General features: G+C 43.7%; 1 protein-coding gene across 4 annotated transcripts in view; it reads right to left on the bottom strand.

The window, feature by feature from the left end:
- Positions 1-24808, bottom strand: part of LOC141114803 (cyclic nucleotide-binding domain-containing protein 2-like) — a 218222-nt gene extending 193414 nt beyond the window's left edge. For 3 of the 4 annotated variants that reach the window (XM_073608422.1, XM_073608423.1, XM_073608425.1), the window contains exons 1-4: positions 24668-24808; positions 24523-24596; positions 21276-21387; positions 18444-18518 (exon numbers count right to left, since the gene is read on the bottom strand). In XM_073608422.1, the coding sequence (XP_073464523.1) occupies positions 18444-18518; positions 21276-21387; positions 24523-24596; positions 24668-24697 (291 nt within the window). In that variant the 5' untranslated portion in view covers positions 24698-24808. The remainder of the gene's footprint in view (positions 1-18443; positions 18519-21275; positions 21388-24522; positions 24597-24667) is intronic. The other variant, XM_073608424.1, reaches the window with a different exon arrangement.
- Positions 24809-25315: the final 507 nt, after the last annotated feature.

Raw genomic sequence — 25315 nt, 5'->3', positions numbered from 1 at the left:
CCACAGGAGAAGAATGTAAAAAAAAAAGTCTGGGTGTAGAAATAAATAAATAAATAAAAATAAAGATATAATAGCTAGATCAGGGCTAGATCTAGCAAAGTGGAGTGTCAGGGTCATGTTCACAGTCAGGATCAAAGGTCAAGGTCAAAATGTTTTAGGTAGGGTTAAAAGAAATGTATTTAATATCAGTGTTATGCTGCGTACACGTGATCGGATTTTCCGACAACAAATGTTCGATGAGAGCTCGTTGTCAGAAATTCCAACCGTGTGTAGGCTCCTTCGGACATTTTTCGTTGGAATTTCCGACAAACAAAATTTGAGATCTGGATCTCAAATTTTCCGACAACTAAATCCGGTCTCGTAAATTCCTATCGTGTGTACACAATTCCGACGCACAAAGTTCCACGCATGCTCTGAATTAGACATGTGCAATGCGTTTTGTAATGAATCGAAATTCGGCTGAATTTTGCATCTTTCGGACATTCGGATGCATCCGAATGTCCGAATAAAAGAATGTCTAATTTCAACTAGTAAGTAAATCTTACAGTCCAATCAGCTGATTAATTTTGTGCTGGAGGTTGGATTACTGGCAAAGTGCATTCCTGAGAACTAAGAAGGGTGTTGTATTGTATTTGAGCAGAGGAGAAGAGATATTGTCATTGTGTGTGTTAATAGATTCAATAAACAAACGACTTTCCAAACTACGAATCATTATCATGAATAAATATACATACATAAATATCAAATTTCAATGAATACGACAGAAATTATAGCAGGTATAACAAATTAATTTGACATGATTCGAGATTCAGTATAACAAATATCGACACTACGAATAATAACGAATTATCCGAAAACGAATTAACGTAACATAAGGAATATAACGGAACGAAATTATGTATTTTACAAATGACAATGAACCGAAACTAAACGAAATTTCCCGTTGTGCACAAGTCTACTCTGAATCAATTATGAGACGGAAGCGCTTGGTCTGGTAAAACTAGCGTTCGGAATGGAGATAGCACATTCGTCACGCTGCAAATTTTTTAATCTTTTAATGCAGCGTATTCTCTTCTTCTTTATAATGCTAGAATAATGAAGTTGTTTTGCTGCTGATAGTCACACAGAGTTCTGAAAAAATTATTTCTTTATTTTTTCTCGTGATCTCCTGAATATTTTTTTTTTTTTTTCGTCAGATCTCCATAAGAATGTTTTTAATTTTTGTTTATAGTGTTTTTTTTTTTTTTTTTATCAAGATCTCCTGCTTTTTCTTTTTTTTTCCTAGTGCTCTCCATAATATTGTTTTTCATTTTGTGTGTCAATTTACCACAACACCATTATTATCTTCTATCAAAAAAAATTGTCCTTTTTTTAAGTAAAACACATAGGCGAATATTTGTGAATCCAAAATAGCCATTTATTATAGGTCATAATAAAATAAAGAGGAAGGCAACGCTGGAGAAACTTGTGAAATTGTCGAAGCCTTTGCACCCCAGGGCACACATTACCTATTTTACAGCCAAAATTGGTAGCATGAGGAGTCCATATAATAGTGAGCACAATCCGGTCTCGGACTACAAGAGATCAGGAACAGCAGCAGATGACATATATGTCCCCAGGCTGTGGTCATACAACAGCCTTTATCTTTTGCCAGACCAGACTGAACCCAGGCCATCACAATCTTGTCTTCCTTCCACTCTTCCTTCCAGGCTGTGGTTTTGGAGTTGTGGTAGGAGGTGGAGGAGGAGGAGGAGGATGGTCAAACTCACACAGGTGTGTTTTGTTTGTGAGTTGGCCCCTCAACCCCTTATTTAGGGACAGATACATAATTTCCTCATAAATAAGGCATTGCCCCTCCTCCATTTCTCACAGATCGTACATACGATGAACACGTGTTACACTTTATAAAAAATGGGCATGTGTGAAACTCCGCCCGCCCCTGACGTTCTTTCTAGTCTATCCCCCGCCCCTTGACTTTCGGCGTAGTGGGAGAGCACATGGCGGAGAAAGAGCAAGTGCATGCAGACAGCAGCAGCAGCAACGACGAAAGGCCAGAGCCACGAACGTCCCGATCCCGGAGGAGATTTAAGCCCTCAAATATGTCCTTTATAGAGATGGTGGAGATGGTGGACATCTTGACGTGGGCCAACTATGATGGGAAGCATGGACCTTAATCAAAGCCAAATGTCAGAAAGGCCAAGATCATGACTAAAGTTGTGAGAAGTCTGCACAGGAATTTTAGGGTACGACGATCCAAGGATCAATTGAGGAAACGCTGGTCAGACCTGAAATTGAGGGAGCAGAATCAGTACAGAAAGATCAAGAGAGTTCTTCAAAAAAGTAAGTAGTTGTCATGTGCTCCTATTATTATTATTACTTGCATGCTGCTCCATGTGCTTTTCTTTACTGTTGTACAGTTTAAAATGGCAAGTTTCAGGTTCGTGGGCACAGTAATCGTTCGTAGTAAACATAGTTCCTTCGCCCACTAATACAACGTTTTTGGCAGATCCAGGTTAACTACATTTGTTCAGGCCTATTTGTATTTATGACATTGTTGTCTAGATGGGTTTGTACTAGAATGAAATGCAAACTTAATTTAATGTGTAAGGAGAGGACACTCAGCAGCTGTTTACACATCTGGACGCAGGAGCACTAGTGTGGGACACCAGAACAAACTTTTTAGGGTGTCCCACACAGGTGCTCCATTGGATACTAGGAGTGTCTCCATGTGTGAAAATTGTACAAAAAGGTAAGTATTTCAGCTTTATAAAGGGAAAAAAATAATGTCTTCAGCTTGGAACTCTGCCAAAAAAGACAATTGTACAACACTTCCAAGCAATGTTTCATATTACTATTTCTGGCCTCAAATATCTGTGTGCTAAGTATACCTTTTTTTTTAATCACATAGGGGAGAAAAGACTTGGGACATCTGAGGACACCAGGGACCCCCCACCTACTAAAGAAAAGCAAATCCCCACACCACAACCAGAAGATGTGGAGGAAGGAGAGGTTTATGCAGTGGGTGAAATAGCGACCGCAACAGGTGAGTGTCTGAGACCACAGCTTCAGGTAATAGATGTGTAGCACTTACCCCCGAAGGAGCTGCTGGTATTTGATTGGGCCTTACCGTTCCTCTACTGCAGTGGTTCTCAACCTTCTAGTGCCGCGACCCCTTGATAAAATGTCCCAAGTTGTGGGGACCCCTAACAGTAAAATTTTCGTAGCGTGGGTTGTCAGCACCCAAGGCAAGACAAGTAATTTGCGCCCCTAACACACGAACATTTAGCGCTCCCTGAGTCCCTTCCACTCGTACAGTATTATGGTACATTTTAGGATGTACCACTCTCTCCTTTCTTTCCCTTTTATCACTCTCTATCCTAATTTCTTGTTTTTTTTCCCCCATCCCTCTCTCTAGTTGTCTTTCTTGTTCTTTCTCTTATTCTTTCTCTCCCTTTTTCTTTGCCCCCCCCCTCGTTTCCTCTCCCTTCCATGTATTCTCTATTTTTATTCCTTTTCTTACTCCTTGGTGGGTGGTGGGAGGAATGGGATCAGTGGCAGTGTGGGGGGGGGGGTTCTGCTCAGCCAACTAAGGTGCTCTTGATCAACGTCATCTGCTGATCTGCTGATCTGAGAACTGTAGTGGGGACTTTTAATGGCAACTCTAATCACAGGTAGTGTTACTCACTGTGACTCTGGCTTCACTGTGTCTCCAGCTCCGTGATGTCTCGGAGCGGTGACACCTATGCCGAAATCAGGAGATAAGGTCTGCTCTAGCCCCTCCCACTTCACATTCCTTACCAGTCATCTGACCTCTAGTCTCTGCCCCCCAGCCATGCCGTGAACTGAATGGGCGGCTGCGAAGAGGCTGAGTGGGTGGCCGCGGGCTCCAGGTACACCCCAGCTTGGCGGCCACAGGCTCCAGGGACAGCCCTGCTGAGCGGCTGTGAAAAGGCTGGGAGAGCGGTGCAGGCTTCAGGAACAGCCCAGGATTCGGTGACCCCTGGCAAATCGTCATTCGACCCCCGAGGGGGTCCCGACCCCAGGTTGAGAACCACTGCTCTACTGTCTCACCAAATACATCTTAGGGGTCCCATTGATGATTTTGTTTCGTTGGTAGCTTTAGCTCCAACACACAGTCTTTTTCTTCAATGTTTTATTCAAGAACAAACTACATGCAACAGAGGGGTGGAAGGTTTAGGGGAATGCAGGTATTTTGAATTTGCAGATCAGGAATACTCTCTTTTATCCAGAGGACAGCAGCTCCATAACTGGTTTTAGCAACCATCAGATAGGCCTCTCTCACTGACCTAGCAGCTAATGTAATGCTCGGTCATAGTCTCTGTCACAGACTTTAAGATTCAGTGCAAATGTTACACAATCCTCTGCCTCAGGATTGGGCAATCAACAACTTGTTGCAATATCAAGGTTTGAGCACACAGTTCCCTTGCTTCAAACTTACGGCACTGTATGGTAGATGATCTGGGATGCATCCTCCAGCTAAGTCTCCAGGCTCTTCTAGAAGCACCGAACAAAGATAGGATTTAGCCTGGATCAACCACCAAAAATAAAAGTAAGATTAAATTAAATGTTAGTTAGACATTCATCCACAGAATAAATATGGGATGCAGTTCAGGTTACCCTGGCGCATACAAAGAAAAACTAAGAGAATAAAGTCCTCTTAAGAGGGCAGAAAAGCACCCGAACACTATATGGAAAAACAAATCAAATTTTAATTGTACAAAAATGGAGACACCACACAGCTTTAATACTACAAAAACATATAACGGGCTATGGTAAATGACTATCACAGACCCTAGTAAAAATGACAACGTTGTCGTTAAAAACACAGGAGCCGCGGCTATGCATACCACATACAAACACCAATCACCACTCACAGACACTGATGATATATAGGAATAAATTCATACATTCAAAGCAGCTGCTAATAGAATTCTATTAATCATCATTCAGAAGCGTGGTATATTGGGAATGTGGGTTGGTGTGGATGGAGAGGATAGTGAGTCCAAGTCCATGAGTTGATTCAACACGGTCAATTGATCAAAGAGGACCAGAACCAGAGGATATTAACCAAGGGAGGCAGCAGATGTAACCAGCAAGCTAAACGGTGTGGATGAGTACTCTTTACTCTGCCTATAACCATGATTTACTCATCCACACTGTACCCCCTCCCAGAAAGCACAGCAGGCACACCACACCCACTGACTGTTTCCGGGCAAAGAGGCGCTCAAAACACCTAGCTTTTTGTAATTTCCAACCTTAGCCTAAATAATAGGGCGCGAACCCCAGGCCAAAGGGAAAACCACACAACCAGCCAAGCCGAGACAGAGCCAGAAATTACAATAATTGTAATCTGAGCTAATTACAGCTGCAGACAACTAAATTTCTACTTATAGCGTCTGTATTGAAAATACCAGCACTACAGATGGATGCCTGCATATTTATAATACATGGTGTGTTGTTTTTTTTTTAAGGTGATGTGGACGTTGTGGACGAAGAATCTCATTTCACAAGTGCAAGTGCACACGTCCTCATCGGGGAGATCATGGTGTGCAATTGTGATTTACAGAAGATCAAGGAAGACATCAATGATGTGGAAAAAAGGCTCAAAAACATCATTGATGTTTTAGGCATAATCTAAAACACCCCAAATTCTTCTAGTTTGTTTGTATTTTTATTATTTTCACACATTTTAAATATTTTTTAGAAAGTCAAATTTAGAAGATGCACATCAACATGTGCTATCTGCCATCACGGGATATCAAGGTACGTGTTTTTTCGGGGGTGCAACCCCTTCCTCGCAACTAAAGTAGATAAGAGGAAGGGGTCGCACCCCCAAAACACGTCCATTAATCCCCCATGATGGGAGCTAGCACATGTTGATATTAGGCATGGGATCAGGAGGAAAATCCCCATTTTGACTCTCAATTTGTGTGCATCTTCAAAATTTGACTTTCACAGGGGTGACATCACCCCATCTGATGAAGGCAATATCAACACAGTTTGGACATACTAATGTCTGATATTGCCTTCACTTTGTCAAAGTTGAAGTTCCTGAGTTGTGTATTGTTTTATGGTTTTAAACGTGCCTGTTTTAACACAAAAAAGGCTATTTGTATTGTCAAAAACAAAAATGTCATTACTAAAATATGTTGGTTTGTACAAAGACCATTTTCTAACGAACATGTGAAGGTGCACAGTAGTAAAAAGTTTTCTACTCAACGATGTGTGGCTTCTTCTTTCAATGCTCAATATCATTTTTTGGACTAAGTTCGTGTTTACACTGAAATGGGGGTTATTTACTAAAGGCAAATCCACTTTGCACTACAAATTCATTCATGGTGCTGAAAATGATGTATACTTTTATCAGTAATGCATTACATACATTAACAACAAAAACAAGGTGTATGTGTGTAGCAGACCCACAACATAATAATAGTTTGCTGAAGAGATTGTCACCTCATGTATCAAATAAATTATGTTTGCACTATTAAAGAAAATGGCCAAAGAAAAGCCCATTGGAGAACCTAGGTGTCAGAAAAGCTCCCCTCCGCTGCTAAAATTGTGTGCAGTACTGAGGTCCACCAGCAGGTGTCTCCTGGCAGTTTGGAGCTGTCAGGGGAGCTTTTTCCTGCTGGTGTTTTGTCATCTTTGGGCCGCAGTACTGGCGTCCACCAGCGGAGGGATCCTGGCAGTATGGAGCAGGTATTACCCTCTGCAGATAGGCGTCACCTGACTTGAATTAGCAGCTGTAGTATAAATACCCGGCAAGTGCACACACATCTTGCCTTGGTATTGTCCTTGAGCCCTGACCTGCAGCCTGCATCCTGTTACTCTGATTCCTGAAACCTGATTCCTGAATCCTGATTCCTGAAACCTGATTCCTGAAACTTGTTGATTCTGTTCCCCTGGGAATTACAGACCAGTTAGCCTAACATCAATAGTATGCAAACTCTTGGAGGGGATGATAAGGGACTATATACAAGATTTTAGTAATAAGAACAGTATCATTAGCAGTAATCAGCATGGATTCATGAAGAATAGTTCTTGCCAAACCAATCTATTAACCTTCTATGAGGAGGTGAGTTGCCATCTAGATAAAGGAAGGCCCGTAGACGTGGAGTATCTGGATTTTGCAAAAGCATTTGACACAGTTCCCCATAAACGTTTACTGTACAAAATAAGGTCCGTTGGTATGGACCATAGGGTGAGTACATGGATTGAAAACTGGCCACAAGGGCGAGTTCAGAGGGTGGTGATAAATGGGGAGTACTCGGAATGGTCAGGGGTGGGTAGTGGGGTTCTTCCGGGTTCTGTGCTGGGACCAATCCTATTTAATTTGTTCATAAACGACCTGGAGGATGGGATAAACAGTTCAATCTCTGTATTTGCAGACAATACTAAGCTAAGCAGGGCAATAACTTCTCCGCAGGACGTGGAAACCTTGCAAAAAGATCTGAACAAATTAATGGGGTGGTCAACTACATGGCAAATGAGGTACAATGTAAAAAAATGTAAAATAATGCATTTGGGTGGCAAAAATATGAATGCAATCTATACACTAGGAGGAGAACCTCTGGGAGAATCTAGGATGGAAAAGGACCTGGGGGTCCTAGTAGATGATAGGCTCAGCAATGGCATGCAATGCCAAGCTGCTGCTAACAAAGCAAACAGAATATTGGCATGCATTAAAAAGGGGGTGAACTCCAGAGATAAAACGATAATTCTCCCACTCTACAAGACTCTGGTCTGGCCGCACCTGGAGTATGCTGTCCAGTTCTGGGCACCAGTCCTCAGGAAGGATGTACTGGAAATGGAGCGAGTACAAAGAAGGGCAACAAAGCTAATAAAGGGTCTGGAAGATCTTAGTTATGAGGAAAGGTTGCGAGCACTGAACTTATTCTCTCTGGAGAAGAGATGCTTGAGAGGGGATATGATTTCAATATACAAATACCATACTGGTGACCCTACAATAGAAATAAAACTTTTTCGCAGAAGAGAGTTTAACAAGACTCGCGGCCACTCATTAAAATTAGAAGAAAAGAGGTTTAACCTTACACTACGTAGAGGGTTCTTTACTGTAAGAGCGGCAAGGATGTGGAATTCCCTTCCACAGGCGGTGGTCTCAGCGGGGAGCATTGATAGCTTCAAGAAACTATTAGATAAGCACCTGAATGACCGCAACATACAGGGATATATAATGTAATACTGACACATAATCACACACATAGGTTGGAATTGATGGACTTGTGTCTTTTTTCAACCTCACCTACTATGTAACTATGTAACTATTTGTTCTGTTAATATTATTTGTGGGGATCTGTTTGGTATTGGTTTTTGTGCACTGAGTTATATTGCAGGTGGTTGTGTTATATTTATTCACTTATCCTTAATAAATCATTTATCTTTTCAGTTATACACGTCTGGGTCTCCTCTGTTGCAGTCCACACAGTTCTGGTCTTATCTGGTACATGACACTAGGAGACAGCTAAAAGAAACACAACCATTAAATCAAAGGAAATATTATTTCAGTTTAACGTATTTTTAAAATGTTTATTAAACATTTTATGGCGTATCAATGGTCCACCTACCCGCAAAGTACTCCATATATTTTATAAGGACCTCACGTGCACTTTGGAGGGGCAAGCACTGAAAACCACATACGAACCCACAAGCACAAACTGAAGATCAGTAACGATCGGAAAAGCACGAGGCCGAAAATTGCGAATCGTCTCTCACCAAACTTCTACTAACACGAGATAAACACGAGATTAGCAGAAGGAGCCCAAAGGGTGGAGCACTGGCTATTGAACTTCCCTTTTATAGTGCCGTTGTACGTCACCAAATTCTTGACGTTTGGAAGTTCTGACAAGATTTGTGTGACCATGTGTATGAAAGACAAGTTTGAGCCAACATCCGTCGGAAAAAAAACATGGATTTTGTTGTCGGAATGTGCGATCGTGTGTACGCGGCATTTGTGTGTTTACATACAACTCAAAATGTGCACTATTGCTGCAAACATCGAAAGTAGAAGAGTTTTGTTTTAGGTTCTTTTTGGTGGTGGGTAGGGATGAGCTTCGCGTTTGAGTCAAACCCATGTTCGACTCGAACATTGGCTGTTCGATCGTTCGCCGAATTGCGAACGTTATGGGCCGTTCGCGCCAAATTCGTGTAGCGCGTCACAGCCCATAATTCACTGTGGCATCGCAGTGCATTGCTGGCTGATGATTGGCCAAGCATGCACTATGACCCGCATGCTTGGCCAATCACAGCGCCGTCAGTAGAGAGAGCTGTAATTGGCCAAAGCCAGGGTGGCTACAAGCTACAAACTACAAGTTAGACCTCTGCACAGTGTTCAGCTAAAGCTACAAGTTAGTGTAGTGCGTCCTCCTCACAGTGTTCAGCTAAAACTACAAGTTAGTGTAGTGCGACCTCTGCACAGTGTTCAGCTAAAGCTACAAGTTAGTGTAGTGTGTCCTCCTCACAGTGTTCAGCTAAAACTACAAGTTAGTGTAGTGCAACCTCTGCACAGTGTTCAGCTAAAGCTACAAGTTAGTGTAGTGCGTCCTCCTCACAGTGTTCAGCTAAAACTACAAGTTAGTGTAGTGCGACCTCTGCACAGTGTTCAGCTAAAGCTACAAGTTAGTGTAGTGCATCCTCCTCACAGTGTTCAGCTAAAACTACAAGTTAGTGTAGTGCGACCTCTGCACAGTGTTCAGCTAAAGCTACAAGTTAGTGTAGTGCATCCTCCTCACAGTGTTCAGCTAAAACTACAAGTTAGTGTAGTGCGTCCTCTGAATAGTGTTCAGCTAAAACTACAAGTTAGTGTAGTGCGTCCTCCTCACAGTGTTCAGCTAAAGCTACAAGTTAGTTTAGTGTGACCTCTGCACAGTGTTCAGCTAAAGCTACAAGTTAGGGTAGTGCGTCCTCCTCACAGTGTTCAGCCAAAGCTACAAGTTAGTTTAGTGGGACCTCTGCACAGTGTTCAGCTAAAGCTACAAGTTAGGGTAGTACGTCCTCCTCACAGTGTTCAGCTAAAGCTACAAGTTGGTGTAGTGCATCCTTCTCACAGTGTTCAGCTAAAACTACAAGTTAGTGTAGTGCGACCTCTGCACAGTGTTCAGCTAAAGCTACAAGTTAGTGTAGTGCGTCCTCCTCACAGTGTTCAGCTAAAACTACAAGTTAGTGTAGTGCGACCTTTGCACAGTGTTCAGCTAAAGCTACAAGTTAGTGTAGTGCGTCCTCCTCACAGTGTTTAGCTAAAACTACAAGTTAGTGTAGTGCGACCTCTGCACAGTGTTAAGCTAAAGCTACAAGTTAGTGTAGTGTGTCCTCTGAACAGTGTTCAGCTAAAGCTACAAGTTAGTGTAGTGCGTCCTCCTCACAGTGTTCAGCTAAAACTACAAGTTAGTGTAGTGCGAGCTCTGCACAGTGTTCAGCTAAAGCTACCTGTAGAAGGTTGGTGGTGTTTTACTGATCCTATCACTACCGCAGGCAGCTAAATAAGCTACAAGTTAGTTTTTTGCGAGCTCTGCACAGTGTTCACCTAAAGATACCTGTAGAAGGTTGGTGGTGTTCTCATACTACAGGCAGGCAGTTGATTTTGCTAGCTGCAGTATCAATATATATATATATATATATATATATATATATATATATATATATACACATATATATATATATATATATATATATATATATATATATATCCCAGCTTAGTGCAGCTACAGGCCATTAGTATGTCTGGACGGCCAACAAGGAGAGGCAGACAGTCACAAGCCAATATAAGAGGGCAAGCAGACTCTGTGTCTAGAGGCAACAGTGCTGGTCGTGGAGACGGTGCATCATCATCAGCACATGGCCGTGGGACACGCTTGGCCTTTTTTACGGCAGCTGGCCATGTTGAGCCGTAACATGCGGAAGACTTGGTCGAGTGGATGACCAAGCCGTCCTCATCCTCCTCATCCTTTCTCACCCATGCTCAGGGTACAGGGTCTGGCAAAGCAGCTGCCAACGCGGCCTCTTCCCTCGGCTCAATGGCATCAGTGACTCCTTCCCTAGCCCCACCATGTTCTCCTGAGGAGTCCCTCGAACTGTTTGACCACAGTGTTGGGTACATGCTCCAGGAGGATGCCCAGCGTTTAGAAGGCTCTGATGATGATACTGAGCTAGATGAAGGCAGTAACGTGAGCACGGACAGAGGGGGTGCCCAAGAAGGACAGCAATCTGGCAGTCATGCTCCCCCTGCTGTAGCATACTGCCAGGTTTGCTCCAGTGATGAGGAGGGAGGGGATGATGAGGTCACTGACTCAACGTGGGTGCCTGATAGGAGAGAGGAGGAGGAGGAGGAGGCACATCACCAGGGAGGCAGGATGCCCTCCAGGGGCCAGCCTAAGGGCAGCACACTGACTTCATCACACCCCAAAGCTCCGCATGTGCAGGGCGCTGCTGTCTCTGTGCGTTATTCCAAAAGTTCTTTGGTGTGGGCCTTTTTTGAGACGAGTGCATCAGATCGCACCACTGCTATTTGCAACATATGTCTCAAGCGTATCTCGCGTGGCCAAAACATCTCCCGCTTGGGCACCACATGCATGACCAGACATATGTTGACCTGCCATGCAGTTCTTTGGCAAGCGTATCTAAAAGACCCACACCAAAGAACAAAGAGGACCTCTCCTTGCTCCTCATCAGCTGAGATCTCCAACCCCACTATACCTTCAGTCCTCTCTGAGACCTGCACTGAGAGGAATGAAGGTGTAGAATTAGGCGTGTCACAGCCAAGTACTTGTGGGCAATCTGCTTTCGGTACACCAACGTCAGATTGTACCAGGCAAATTTCCCTGCCCCAGCTGCTGCACCGCCGAAAGAAGTACGCTCCCAGCCATCCACATGCCCAGCGGTTAAATGCTAGCTTGGCAAAATTGCTAGCACTTCAACTGCTGCCTTTTCAGTTGGTAGACTCTGCCCCCTTCTGTGAGTTTGTGGAATGTGCAGTTCCTCAGTGGCAGGTACCCAAACGCCACTTTTTCTCACGGAAGGCGATTCCGGCTCTCTACCGGCATGTGGAAGGCAATGTCTTGGCCTAGATGGACAGGGCGGTCAGCGGTAAGGTGCATATGACTCATGGTCCAGCAGGCATGGACAGGGACATTACCTAAGTTTCACCGCGCATTGGATGACTCTGCTGGCAGCTGGGAAGGATGCAGGACAAGGTGCAGTAGTGTTGGAGGTTGTTCCGCCACCACGCCTCCAAAATGCCACTACTAATGATTGTGACACACCTCTCTCCTCCACCCCCTCCTCTTCTTCTTCCTCCATGGCCTCTTCCTGTGCTTTGTCCTCTGAACCAGCGGTGTTCCGTAGCCGTTCAAGGGGCTACGCAAGTATGCAGGGCAAAAGATCCCATGCGGTGCTTGAGCTGGTGTGCTTGGGGGACAGGAGCCACACTGGGGTAGAGGTTCTGTCAGCTCTACAGGGGCAGGTTCAGAGGTGGTTGATGCCATGCCAACTTAAGGCAGGAATGGTGGTTTGCGACAATGACACCAACCTCCTCTCTGCCCTCCATCAGGGACAAATGACCCATGTGCCCTGTTTGGCTCACGTCCTTAACTTGGTGGTGCAGCGGTTCTTGGGCAGGTACCCGGGCTTACAGGATGTCCTGAGGCAGGCCAGGAAAGTCTGTGTGCATTTCCGCCGGTCATATAATGCCAGTGCTCGGCTGGCAGACCTCCAAAAGGAGTTTAACCTGCTCAAGAACCGCCTAATATGTGACATGCCCACCAGGTGGAACTCAACGTTGGCCATGCTGCAGCGGCTGCACACGCAGCAGAGGGTCATCAATGAGTACCTGTGCGACTATGGCACCAGGACAGGGTCAGGGGAGCTTGTTTTTTTTCCCCACGGCAGTGGGCCATGATCAGGGATGCATGCACTGTCCTGTCACCATTTGAGGAGGCCACGAGGATGGTGAGCAGTGACAGTGCATGCATCAGTGACACTGTCCCCCTTGTCCACCTGTTGGAGCACACGCTGCGTGGAATAATGGACAGGGCACTTGAGGCAGAACAGAGGCAGGAAGAGGAGGACTTCCTTAGCTCTCAAGGCCCCCTTTATCCAGACAGTGTTCCTGCTTGCCCGCCGATCACACAGGAAGAGGACGAGGAGGAGGAGGAGGAGGAAGATTGTGTCAGTATGGAGGTGGAGCCTGGCGCTCAGCATCAGCAGCAGTCTTTAAGTGATCAGTCCCAAGAAACATATGGACTTGTACGTGGCTGGGAGGAGGTGGCTGCGGACCATGTCGTCCTTAGTGACCCAGAGGACTCCAGACCGAATGCCTCAGCAAACCTACGCTGCATGGCCTCCCTGATCCTGCAAAGCCTGCGTAAGGATCCTCGTATTCGTGGTATCAAGGAGAAGGACCAATACTGGCTGGCAACCCTCCTTGATCCATGTTACAAGGGTAAGGTTGCGGACCTTATCTTACCGTCGCAGAGGGAGCAGAGGATGAAACATCTTCGGGAGGCCTTGCAGAAATGTCTGTGCAACGCGTTCCCAGAGACTGGGAGGTTACAAACTCCTGTTTCTGGACAACGTGTTGCTGAGGCTTCGGTCAGTCAAAGAAGGAGCGGTGGAGACGGTGGCATTCTGACTGATGCATTCAGACAATTTTTTAGTCCGCAGCCCCAAGGTATGATCGGTTCCAGCAACCATCGCCAGCGTTTGTTTTACATGGTGCAGGAATACCTAGGGGCAAGATCTGACTTGGACACCTTTCCCACCGAAAATCCTCTGGGTTACTGGGTCTTGAGGATGGATCACTGGCCAGAGCTTGCACAGTATGCAATTGAGCTACTGGCCTGTGCTGCATCCAGCGTTCTTTCGGAACGCACATTCAGTGCTGCTGGAGGCTTTGTAACCTATCACAGGGTGCGTCTGTCCACCGACTCGGTTGATCGACTGACCTTCATAAAAATGAATGAGTCTTGGATCACCACCAGCTACCAAGCACCTGATGCTGATGTAACCAAATAATTTTTTTTTAAATCTCAGATCCCTTCAAAGACTGCCTATGCTGATGCTGAGTGACTATCCTGAGTAATTATCCTCTTCCTCCTCAATCACGCTTATAGCTTGTAAGAACATTTTTTGTTCTGAGCGCCGCCACCGGTGCCTAAGGCCCAATTTTTCAGCCCTTGTTTAACAGGGGCGTGTAATTACAATTTTTGATGCAATACTTTGCAGCAGGGCTCGTTCTTGCATTCCAACTAGAGTATCTGTGAGGGGTTACAGTGTTGTGGCACCAGCACCAGTGCCTAAGGCCCAATTTTTCAGCCCCTGCTTAACAGGGGCGTGTAATTACAATTTTTGATGCAATACTTTGCAGCAGGGCTTGTTCCTGCATTCCAACTAGAGTATCTGTGCGGGGTTGCAGTGTTGTTGCACCAGCACCAGTGCCTAAGGCCCAATTTTTCTGCCCCTGTTTAACAGGGGCATGTAATTACAATTTTTGATGCAATACTTTGCAGCAGGGCTCGTTTCTGCATTCCAACTAGAGTATCTGTGAGGGGTTGCAGTGTTGTGGCACCAGCACCAGTGCCCAAGGCCCAATTTTTCAGCCCCTGTTTAACAGGGGCGTGTAATTACAATTTTTGATGCAATACTTTGCAGCAGGGCTCGTTTCTGCGTTCCAACTAGAGTATCTGTGAGGGGTTGCAGTGTTGTTGCACCAGTACCAGTGCCTAAGGCCCAATTTTTCTGCCCCTTTTTAACAGGGGCATGTAATTACAATTTTTGATGCAATACTTTGCAGCAGGGCTCATTTCTGCGTTCCAACTAGAGTATCTGTGAGGGGTTGCAGTGTTGTGGCACCAGCACCAGTGCCCAAGGCCCAATTTTTCAGCCCCTGTTTAAAAGGGGCGTGTAATTACAATTTTTGAGGCAATACTTTGCAGAAGGGCTCGTTTCTGCATTCCAACTAGAGTATCTGTGAGGGGTTGCAGTGTTGTGGCACCAGCACCAGTGCCTAAGGCCCAATTTTTCAGCCCCTGTTCAACAGGGGCATGTAATTACAATTCTTGATCTAATATTTCATAGCAGGGCGTTTCTGCGCCCACCAAGAGCGAGTGAGGACTTACAGTGTTGTGGCACCAGCACCACCACCACCACCAAAGGCCCAATTTTTCTGCCCCTGTTCAACAGGGGCATGTAATTACAATTCTTGATCTAATATTTCAAAGCAGGGCCCTGTGAGGGCTAACAGTGTTGTGGCCACAACAACACCTAAGGCCCAATTTTTTGCTGAGTATATAGGGCAGGCCCCTACTTTCAAACATCCAACTTACAAACGACTCCTACTTGCAAACGGAAGGAGACAACAGGAAGTGAGATGAAATCTACCCCTAGGAAGGGAAATTCTATCCTGTAAGAGTTAATATGGGAAAAACATTCCTCCTTTCCACTGATGCTTTATCACCAATCCTTGTTTCACAAAAAAAACCAAATTTTCAAAAAACATTTGTCATTGGGACAAAAAGTGAGGTGAAATCTTCTGAAGAGGAGCACAGACAGCAAAACAAATGTCACAGGGGTGATAACCCTTCCCTATGTTTTCCAAAAAGCTTAAAATAGATTTTTTGGCTGGAGCTAAACACGTTAAAAATGTGCCAGTTCAAAATTACAGATTCTACTTAACAACAAACCTACAGTCCCTGTCTTGTTTGCACCGCCTGCATACTGCTGTTCAGAGTACAGAGCCTGTATACTGCTGTTTCCTTTTTTAATTTGGGTGCAGGGTTCCCCTTAATATCCATATAAGACCCAAAGGACCTGGTAATGGACTGGGGGGTACCCATTCCGTTTGTCTCACTGATTTTCATCCATATTGCCAGGACCCGACATTACATTAAAGCCGCAAGCAGTTTTAAATGACTTTTTTTCCTTTAAAAATGACATTTTGTGCAGGGACTGTTCTAAGCACGGGAAACATGCGCCACTTTACAGGCATACTATAGACACCCCCCAGCATCATTAAAATCATTGCCCTGGGGCAGGACCCGGGTCCCTGAACCCTTTTTAGGACAATACCAAGCAAATTAGCCTTTAAAATGAGCACTTTTGATTTTGAACGTTCGAGTCCCATAGGTGTCAATGGAGTTCTAACGTTCGTGCAAATTTTCGGTCCGTTCGCAGAACACCAAACCGAGGGGGTGTTCGGCTCATCCCTAGTGGTGGGTCATGATAATGTCAAAAAAGATACAGCTACATTTTAAAAAATGTTTTTTTTTTTTACTTATTTGATTTTAGGCAAATTTTCCTTTGATATTAAAAAAAAAAAAGTCAGGAGATATCCATTACTATTTTTCACTAAATTTAGGCACAATTTATCCTGCAATAAAAAGGTATAACCATGGATACAGTGATATACTAAACCCAGGACCCTGCATTCACTATATCTGGTCTCCCACAGTACACAGAACATGGAACTGCAATAGTTTTAATAAATATAAACTGCTAAATACCTTTTCTCATCAACAGTATATAGCAGTCTCGTGACTTCTATCAGTGTCCAGCCGAGCACAGGTTAGAGCTTGGAGGAGTTTTCATTCTCATCTGACTGTCCTATGGGGCTGAAAGACCCCTGACCCTCTGTCTGGAACACACCAAACTGAGCATATGCAGAGTGCCGTGCCCTAAGGCTCTGGATTATCAGGAGATGGATTGTGGACAGTGGAAGAAGGGGAGGATCAGAGAAGACAGGATCAAACAGCCTTTTTACACAATGTGGATGATTAACCCCTTAGGTTCCACAGTGATTATAATAAGCATGCTTTACTGCATATACAGACTGATTTTACTGTTGTGACTTTAGTAACCGCTTGTTAATGTAATGTAAGTCAGCAGAATGGTACGGGTGCGCAAAAGGGCATACCCGTACATCTCTACGTAATCCTGGGCTAGCAGGCGCGCATGCCGGCAGCGGGAGCGTGCTCGCGGGTCCCACCGACTCGATGTCTGCCGGTGGCCCATGATCACGACGAGGAGAGGCAGAACGGGGAAATGCCTATTTAAACAAGGCATTTCCCTGTTCTGCCTAGTGACATGACAGGGATCTACTGCTCCCTGGCATCGGGAGCAGTGATCTCTGTCATATCCTAGGTAGCCCATCCCCCCTATAGTTAGAACACGCTGGGGGAACACATTTAACCCCTTGATCGCCCCGAGTGTTTAACCCCTTCCATGCCAGTGACATTTACACAGTAATCAGTGACTATTTTTAGCTCTGATCTCTGTATAAATGTCAGTGGTCCCAAAATAGTGTCAAAAATGTCCGATCTGTCCGCCGCGATGTCGCAGTCCCGATAAAAATCACTGATCACCGCCATTACTAATAAAAATAATAATAATAATAAAAAATGCCATAAATCTATCCCCTATTTTGTAGACGCTATAACTTTTGCGCAAACCAATAAACATACACATTTTTTTGCCAAAAATATGTAGAAGAATACATATTGGCCTAAACTGAGAAAGAAATTACGACAGTTTTTTTTATATATTTTTGGGGGTTATTTATTATAGCAAAAAGTAAAAAATAGTGCTTTTTTTTTTACAAAATTGTCAGTCTTTTTTTATTTATAGCGCAAAAAATAAAAAACGCACAGTAGTTTTTTTATACATTTTTTGGGGATATTTGTTATAGCAAAAAGTAAAAAATAGTGCTTTTTTTTCCAAAATTGTCAGTCCTTTTTTTTTTATTTATAGCGCAAAAAAAAAAAAAAACGCAGAGGTGATCAAATACCACCAAAAGAAAGCTCTATTTGTGGGAAAAATATGAGGTCAATTATGTTTGGATACGACGTCGCACAACTGCGCAATTGTCATTTAAACGACGCAGTGCTGAATCACAAAAAAATGCTCTGGTCAATAAGGGGGTAAAATCTCCAAGGGCTGAAGCGGTTAAGCAGTAGTGATGATATTTACAGTTTTACTAACACATGTCAAAGTTGCAAAGTAGGACTCAGGCTTTAAGATTTCCATCATGAAAGGGTTAAGAGCGTTTTTTCTGAATGTTTAGACTCTATTGTTTACTTGCAGACCATGCCGCCATTGTGCTTTTACTTCCTTGGTTCATACAACAATGCACGGCATACATGTACTATAACTCACAACGTGTGGCTAGTTGTCATCTCTCATGTAGAGCTGTTTAGGTGAACAGGAGACGTGTGTCAATAACACCTAGCACCCTCACTGCTATTTGTTTAGACAGGTTTAGTGTGTCAGCGCAGGAACGCAGGTCAGCTGATGATTAGCTCAGTCTATTGAGTCAGTTGCAGTCATGAATGGCAAGTGTGAGTAATTAATTCTCAACAGCAGCACTTATAATACTAAATCAATATTAGAGAACAAACACAGGGCTTTTATGATACCTGTCTCAGGATTTCTGGAGTTCTTTCCTTCAGACAAATAGATAACAGGCTCTTTAGCTTTTCAAAATCTTTTCTCTGCAAAATAAGGAAGTCATTGAAGTTATGTTGACTGTAATTATCTCCATAGCCACCAGCAATATTGCAAATAGCTAGCATACTACAGTATAGAGTATGTGGTTAAAATAGGTACAATTGTTTTAACAAAAACATTATGCATTTAAAATATGAGTGCATTTCTGTCAGTTATTTTAACTCTGCAATTTACATTTTCTTGTATTTAACATGCTGTACATGATGACACATTCCATACATGCCTTAAAGCGAAATGATTGCTAAAAAGATCTGTTTTCATACACACATACATAGACATGCTAAGGGTAGTCTTTTTCCATGCACCAAGCCAGTCCACCTATCATGCTAAAACTGGCCCTGACAATACCCTACCGCCCGCTTGACGAATAATTCTTGCCCGAACAGTGACTGCAGCCAATCTTTTTGGTAGTGCCAACAGTATACTGACAGCTGCTGGAACTGGATGCAAGAATACAATAGCCTCTGCACTGTTTAACCTGGATGGAGGAATCAGTTGGATATTTTTTATTCAGCCCACAAGCTGAATGAAAAAAATCTATTCATGTAATCTTCTAGTTTTGCGGGGGTTAATATGAGCCGCTCAATCTGGCATAAACACTGGTCAAGAGTGCCGACTATGACCATCCTTTCCACCCCCCCCCTTCTCCATTCATAGAAGCTATACTATAGCTTCCAACAATGAAAAGAGCTCTATGAATGGGGGAGGATGACCTTTCATTTATCAACCCATCCTCCATTCATAGAGCACTTTTTATTGCTGGAAGTTATAGTACAACTTCTTTGAATGGTGGAGCAATTGGAAAGTCAGCACTCTTGATGAGTGCATATAACAGGCCCAGTGGCTCATACTAATGCCAGCAGCACTGGAAGTTTACCATTGTGGGGGTATGGTGGGGGGCAGAGGATGGGAGATTTTACCTAGGAGAGCAGCCCCCAGTACAAAGGACACTTCATTTAATGTAAGAACTGTCCCCAGGGCCGAAACTAGGGGGGGGCAGAGGGGGCACACGCCCCGGGTGACGCATCTAGATAAAAAAAATACATTATAAACACCCTTTTCCCTTTTTATAAGTGATCACATTTCCTCTGTTCTCTGCTGCCTAGTTGCTGGGGGGAGGAGAAACAGCAGTACACTGATCTTCCCAGTGAATGGCTGTTGCATGAATGGGGTGTGTCAGGACAAGTCTGATCATTGGAGGAGAGCACACTGAGTTCCTAGCACAGCTAGAGAACTGACCACTGTGTGCTCTCCTGCGTAGTGTGGTCAGTTTTTAATAGGAAAGCAGGAATATGAAGTGTTGGGGTAACAAACGCTTTAAAGATGAACTACATGAGAAATGTTGGTCCCTTTCTAATTGGTGGTCCCATTGTCCCTAAACATACCTCTTCATGCTGACTTTAGCACCACCCCATTCTGAAGCTCAAACCATGGGTTTTCCTCTGAGGGCAGATACAGCCAGCACAGAGCCGCTACTCCCTCTTCGAATTGAGCGATCTTTCACTATTATGAATGAACAATTAGTACTGCTTGTTCATTCATTGTAGTAAAAGATCAGTCAGCACTGTGGCTCTCTGTAATCTATATGCCAGTGCCCTGTTTTTGTACAAGTAGCCACAGACAGATCACATAGAGAAGAGCCACAGCTCTAAGTGATCATTCATTACTATGAATGCACAAGCAGTACATTCATAATAATGACAGGTTACCCAGAGATGTGGGCTGTGTGATCTTCCAGTGGCTGCCTTTACACATACACAGCTCCCACCCCACAAGTGATGTCAGGCCAGTATATGGCACAGCCTGGCAGTGCTGGTTCATAAAAATGTAAAGTCCATCTCCTTTGTAGCAGCTTTGTCGGAACAGTGGGAGGCAAACTGTCCGACCATGCTACTCAACAACTGAGGGATGGGATTTGAACAGGACTAGGTGCTATATTTACTTGATCCCCTGCGGGAATAAATAAAAGGTAGAATTTTAAAATGAGACATCTTTTTTAACCCCCCTAACGTCGACATAACACATAAATGCGGCCTCGTTGCACTGGGCTTTTTTTACCTGGGCGTGCATATATGTGTTTCTCCCTTTGTGCTGGTGCGCTCCCAGCACAGACACCAGAGTCTCACCGAGACTCTGGTGAGAAAAATAACTAGATTAAGGTTTGATCTAGGTCAGTGCCAGGATTAGTGTTTGGGTCAAGTAAGGGTCAAAGGTCAGGGTCAGTATATTTTGGACAGGATTTTTTTTTTCTTTTTATATTAGCATGTGTTAGTTAGTGTCGTTGTGTTTTAGGTAGGACAAAAGAAAAAAAAAAAAGCAAAATGCACACTGCGCTGTGATGGTCAGGAGCAGGAGAATTTATTTTGGTTTGTACTTTGGTGGTAGGTTATGGTAGTAATAAGAAGTATACAGCTAAGTTTTACAATTATTTTTTTTTACTATACTATAATAATAATTAAAAAAAAAAGGAGTTCTCCATAACTATTTACTACCAAATGAAAGGCCAATTTGTCTTGAAAAAACAAGGTATAATCCACCTGGATGGACAAAGTAGTTGTGATCATATGTACGGTTATCACTAACATATGTGAAAATTGCAAAATATATCATTGCTGAATACACTTTAGTAAACATGAAAGACCAATGACCAACAACAAACTGACTTTGAATTCAATATTTCACCTGCTTGCTTTTCTTGTTTATTATGATGTGTGTGATTGAAAGAACTTACTACTACATACCATGTTGTTTTTTGAAAAGCTGCTGATGTTGAAGAGCAGGTCATGTCTGCTTTGGATCTGCATCTGAAGATGAAATAGTGCCCATTCCACAACACTGTTCCTTCCTATATATCTGTAAATGTATAAAAAAATAAATAAAGCTTCACAGCATTAAGCTTTGACAATAAAGCTCGACAATACAAAGCTTGACAATGTAAAAGCAATTTTCTTTCCAAACTGTCTGTTAGCAAAAGAACGTAAAATTGTAAGAGAATGGGTAATAGACCAAATGGCCAGACAAAGACTAAATGTATGTAGCACCCTCCTAGTGTAGGATGCTAGGTAAATTTAGTTTTTGGCTTCTTCTGTAATCAAGAGAGTAGTGATTGTATGTTTTGGTTTGTTTTCAAAGAGGTTTCTAGAGCTTAGGGAGTGAGAATTCAAATAACCAGCCTGAATATTGATCAGGGCCTAGCAATTCCCTGGGGAGGTGTACCCAGATGGTGGCTGGGGAAGCTGATGAATAATCTGGAACCCTGGAGAGGTTGTTGTTTTTCCTGGAGGAGAGTTCCAAGCTAACCCCTCTCCTTTTACAAGTTCTACAAGCAATAAATTACAAAAAGACAACCCCTAGACTGTTTATTGGAGCCAGAGTGAATGGACTGTTGCTTGGGTGACTGGCGGCCTCCGTACTGTTTTAGAAAGAACCAGTTAATATAAGTGGCCCATGTGGGGGTAGCGCTACATGTAACTTGCAGTTTACTAAACAGGTGCAAAGATAAAAGCGATAATGCAAAACACGGGTTCTTAACAGGAATGTTTGTGTGGCTCAATTAGGGTAACCTGGCTGCAGAGCATGGTCTCTCTATAAGCCTGTATAGCAATGTAAAGAATCATTACTTCAGTAAAACAGTTCAGAGTATACACAGCTACTTGAGCTAATCCTCATAAACAGCATCCTTTTTAGTGAAGTCCAGGGTCAGTGCCAGATTAACGTAGGTGCTATTGGAGCTGTAGCTCCAGGTCCCTACCTTAATATAGGCCCAGCAGCTGCCCAAAAAGAACTGGCCTTGCACGGGAAGCAATTAGTATTGCCAACCGTCTGTAAAATTATGGACAGTTTGTAAAAAACTTTTCTCCTGTCCATTAATGTCTGTAGACAGTAGAAAAGTGCCTGTAAAAAATCCCCTTATCCCTGAATCTGAAGCGTGCCTGAGCAGTTCCAGAGCCGGCCGATTCATAGGCTGCTGACTTTGGCCTTGGCTCAGGCAATAGGGCGGGTCCTGGTGGTGACATCAGCCAGCCACCACACGATTTGCAGAAGAACCTGCCTTGCCCAGAACTCATTCATTGAGGGAGGAGGAAGACAGTCCAGCCTACCCACCCTGCCTAACACAGCACTTGAAGTTCTCACCAGCATGGCATGTACTAGTGGTAGTTATGCTTACATACAGCATTGGTGCTTCTCTCTTCTAGTCAGTGAGGACTGGGGGGGCAGTCTCTGCAACATGGGTGGCACTGGCTGTCTATGTGACATGTGTGGCAGTCTCTGTGACCAGGGGTAATTTCTACACCGGGGGAAGTCATGAATTCTCTGGGGCAGTTTCTGTGGGAGCACTTGTGTCTCTGTCAGGTAGTCTCTATGGGACCACACTGGCAAACTCCATGGGAGCCGCAGTCTCTGTCAAACAATCAATGGGAGCAGTGGAACACTGATAGCCTCTGTGGGAGGTTCTGCCCAACAGAGATTGTTGCTTCCACAGAGAATGCCAATGTACTCCGTCAGAGATTGGCAGTGCTCCCAGAGACCTTTTCCTGAGTGTGATGGAGCTGGGAGGGGGAGAACCAGCAGCCTGAGCCTTGCCTGCATGGAAGTAGAATTGGAATTTTGTTTCCATTAAAAGGCCCACCAAAATCCTCATCACCAGGCCCACGATTCTCCTAATCCGGCCTTGTCCAGGGTGACTTTCGTAACAGAGATAAACAGCTAGAGGGATCCAAAGCCCAGGGCTACTCCACTGGATCTAGAATACTCTGATAGCAATTGGGGAGGTGTTCCCTACATTAACGTGGTCTTCAGGAGAAGCTGCGTGCTATTAGGCTCTGATGGTGGAGGACTGCTCATTTGGTTGCAGAGCACCACTTCCTTATCAGGTGTGGCCTCTCTAAGCTGTTGTAGTAGAGAATCTGAGAAACGTACCTTTCCTAGTCATGTCAAGAAACCCAGGAAGTTGTGGGAAAAGGAGTTAAAGGGGTCTGCCCCTGCACCTGAGCATGGGGAGTAAATGAGCACTCTGCTACAATGTAATCCTGTACTGTGCTAGGCAAAGTAACAGGATATCTTTAAAAGTAGAAATTGTACTTGCCTTTCCCTGTGCTTGTATGCTGCCCTGACTCCTGTGCACCAGAAAGCCTAACATTCTTCTGTTAGTTCTTTTAGTTCCAGTAGATACTTGCCTAGAGATATACATGGCTCCTCTGTGCGATGTGACAATGCCTAGATCTGGTAATTCGCTGCTCCAGTGACAAGCATTCCATTGTGGGAATACAGGGGCAAGCGTCACGTGTTTTCCCATACTTATATGTATCAAATAATTCTCAAGGAGTTTAGTAGTGTATAAAAGTGGTGCCAAGTTCAAGGTGCAGAAACTTACTTTGCTGAAACAAGGACAGCATAAAATGGATTTTGATTTGATGCTCCTACATTTTACACTTGATTTGCACCTTACACGGCTTAGTTGGAAGACTAAGAAGACTCAATATTATGAGAGTTGATTTACTAAAGTCAAATTAACTGTGCACTTTTGAAAGTGCAGTTGCTCCAGAGCTTAGTAAATGAGCAAAAGCTCTGCTCACTTCCATCATCCAATCATGTGCAAGAAAAAATGCTGTTCTTTCATTTTCCTTGTATGTGATTGGTTGCTCTTTGTAAAGTGAAGTTTTCCCTCATTTACTAAGCTCTGGACCAACTGCACTTTCAAAAGTGCACACTCTATTTGCCTTTAGTAAATCAACCCCTATCTGTCCATGTATTAAACATGAATGATAAAGGCATGAGGACCTCAAAAAAATATTTGTAAAGAAAAGATTCTTCTTGCACAGAACTTCAAAATTTGACTGGCTAGTTAAACTCACAGCTACCGAGGTTATATACTACAACAGATTAGCCCCTATTGTTTAAATTGCCATATGTTATAACAGCAATGAATTAAATGACACATCAAGGCATACTGTTAGAAATGACAGGCATCACTATCTGTAACATTACCTCTTAACACTCAGCAGCATCCCACACACATGCTTAATGTTAGTAGCTACTCGGTGAAACCTCCGACACTCTGTCTGCATAGATAAATTAATTAAAGTTAGATGGGATTAGAGCACAATGAGCTTAAGAAAATAGTAATAGTTACCTTATTATTAACATGTTGAATATCAGTCATACTGCTTGCCTGTACACCTCCCTGGGACAACACTGAGTTGCTAGCAAAGCAGAATAGAGGAGGAGGACTATTTCCCTACTTCACCGAGCCTATGGTATGCGTAGCCTGGGTGACACTGCTGGTTACATGATAACCGTGTCCATTCATGCAGTATTTATTCAAATACAAATGAGCAAAAATAAAGAAGCTGTAGCTCATTACAATCAGTTTGATTCCATGTTTAAGGAAACACTCCAGTCTAATATGAGTGGTAATTGCTGAAACAAATTCAGGGAACAAATTTTACCTCTTCATTCATCTTTGTCAGCTGGATCTCCCACTACCTGAATCCCCTGGGTAGCCTATATTGAATGAAGCAAAAATGAAGCTTTCATGAAGGTTGTGTTTTCCCAGGTTCTATCATTTCCCTCAGCCCATTACAGCTTTGCAGTGGCGTAGCTATTGAAAATGGCACCTATGGCAAGCACTGAAACTGCGCCCCTGTCAAAAAAAAACAGCTAACAAAACTACAAGTCAAGCTCTTTAACCACTTCCCGCCCGGGCTATAACAGATTGACGGCCGGGAAGTGGTTCTGTTATCCTGACTGGGCGTCATATGACGTCCAGCAGGATAACATG

The sequence above is a fragment of the Aquarana catesbeiana genome, linkage group LG01, assembly GCF_042186555.1.
Source record: "Aquarana catesbeiana isolate 2022-GZ linkage group LG01, ASM4218655v1, whole genome shotgun sequence".
Taxonomy (NCBI): Eukaryota; Metazoa; Chordata; class Amphibia; order Anura; family Ranidae; genus Aquarana; species Aquarana catesbeiana.
The sequence above is the reverse complement of the archived record's forward strand: the minus strand, read 5'-3'. Positions and strand labels throughout refer to the sequence as shown.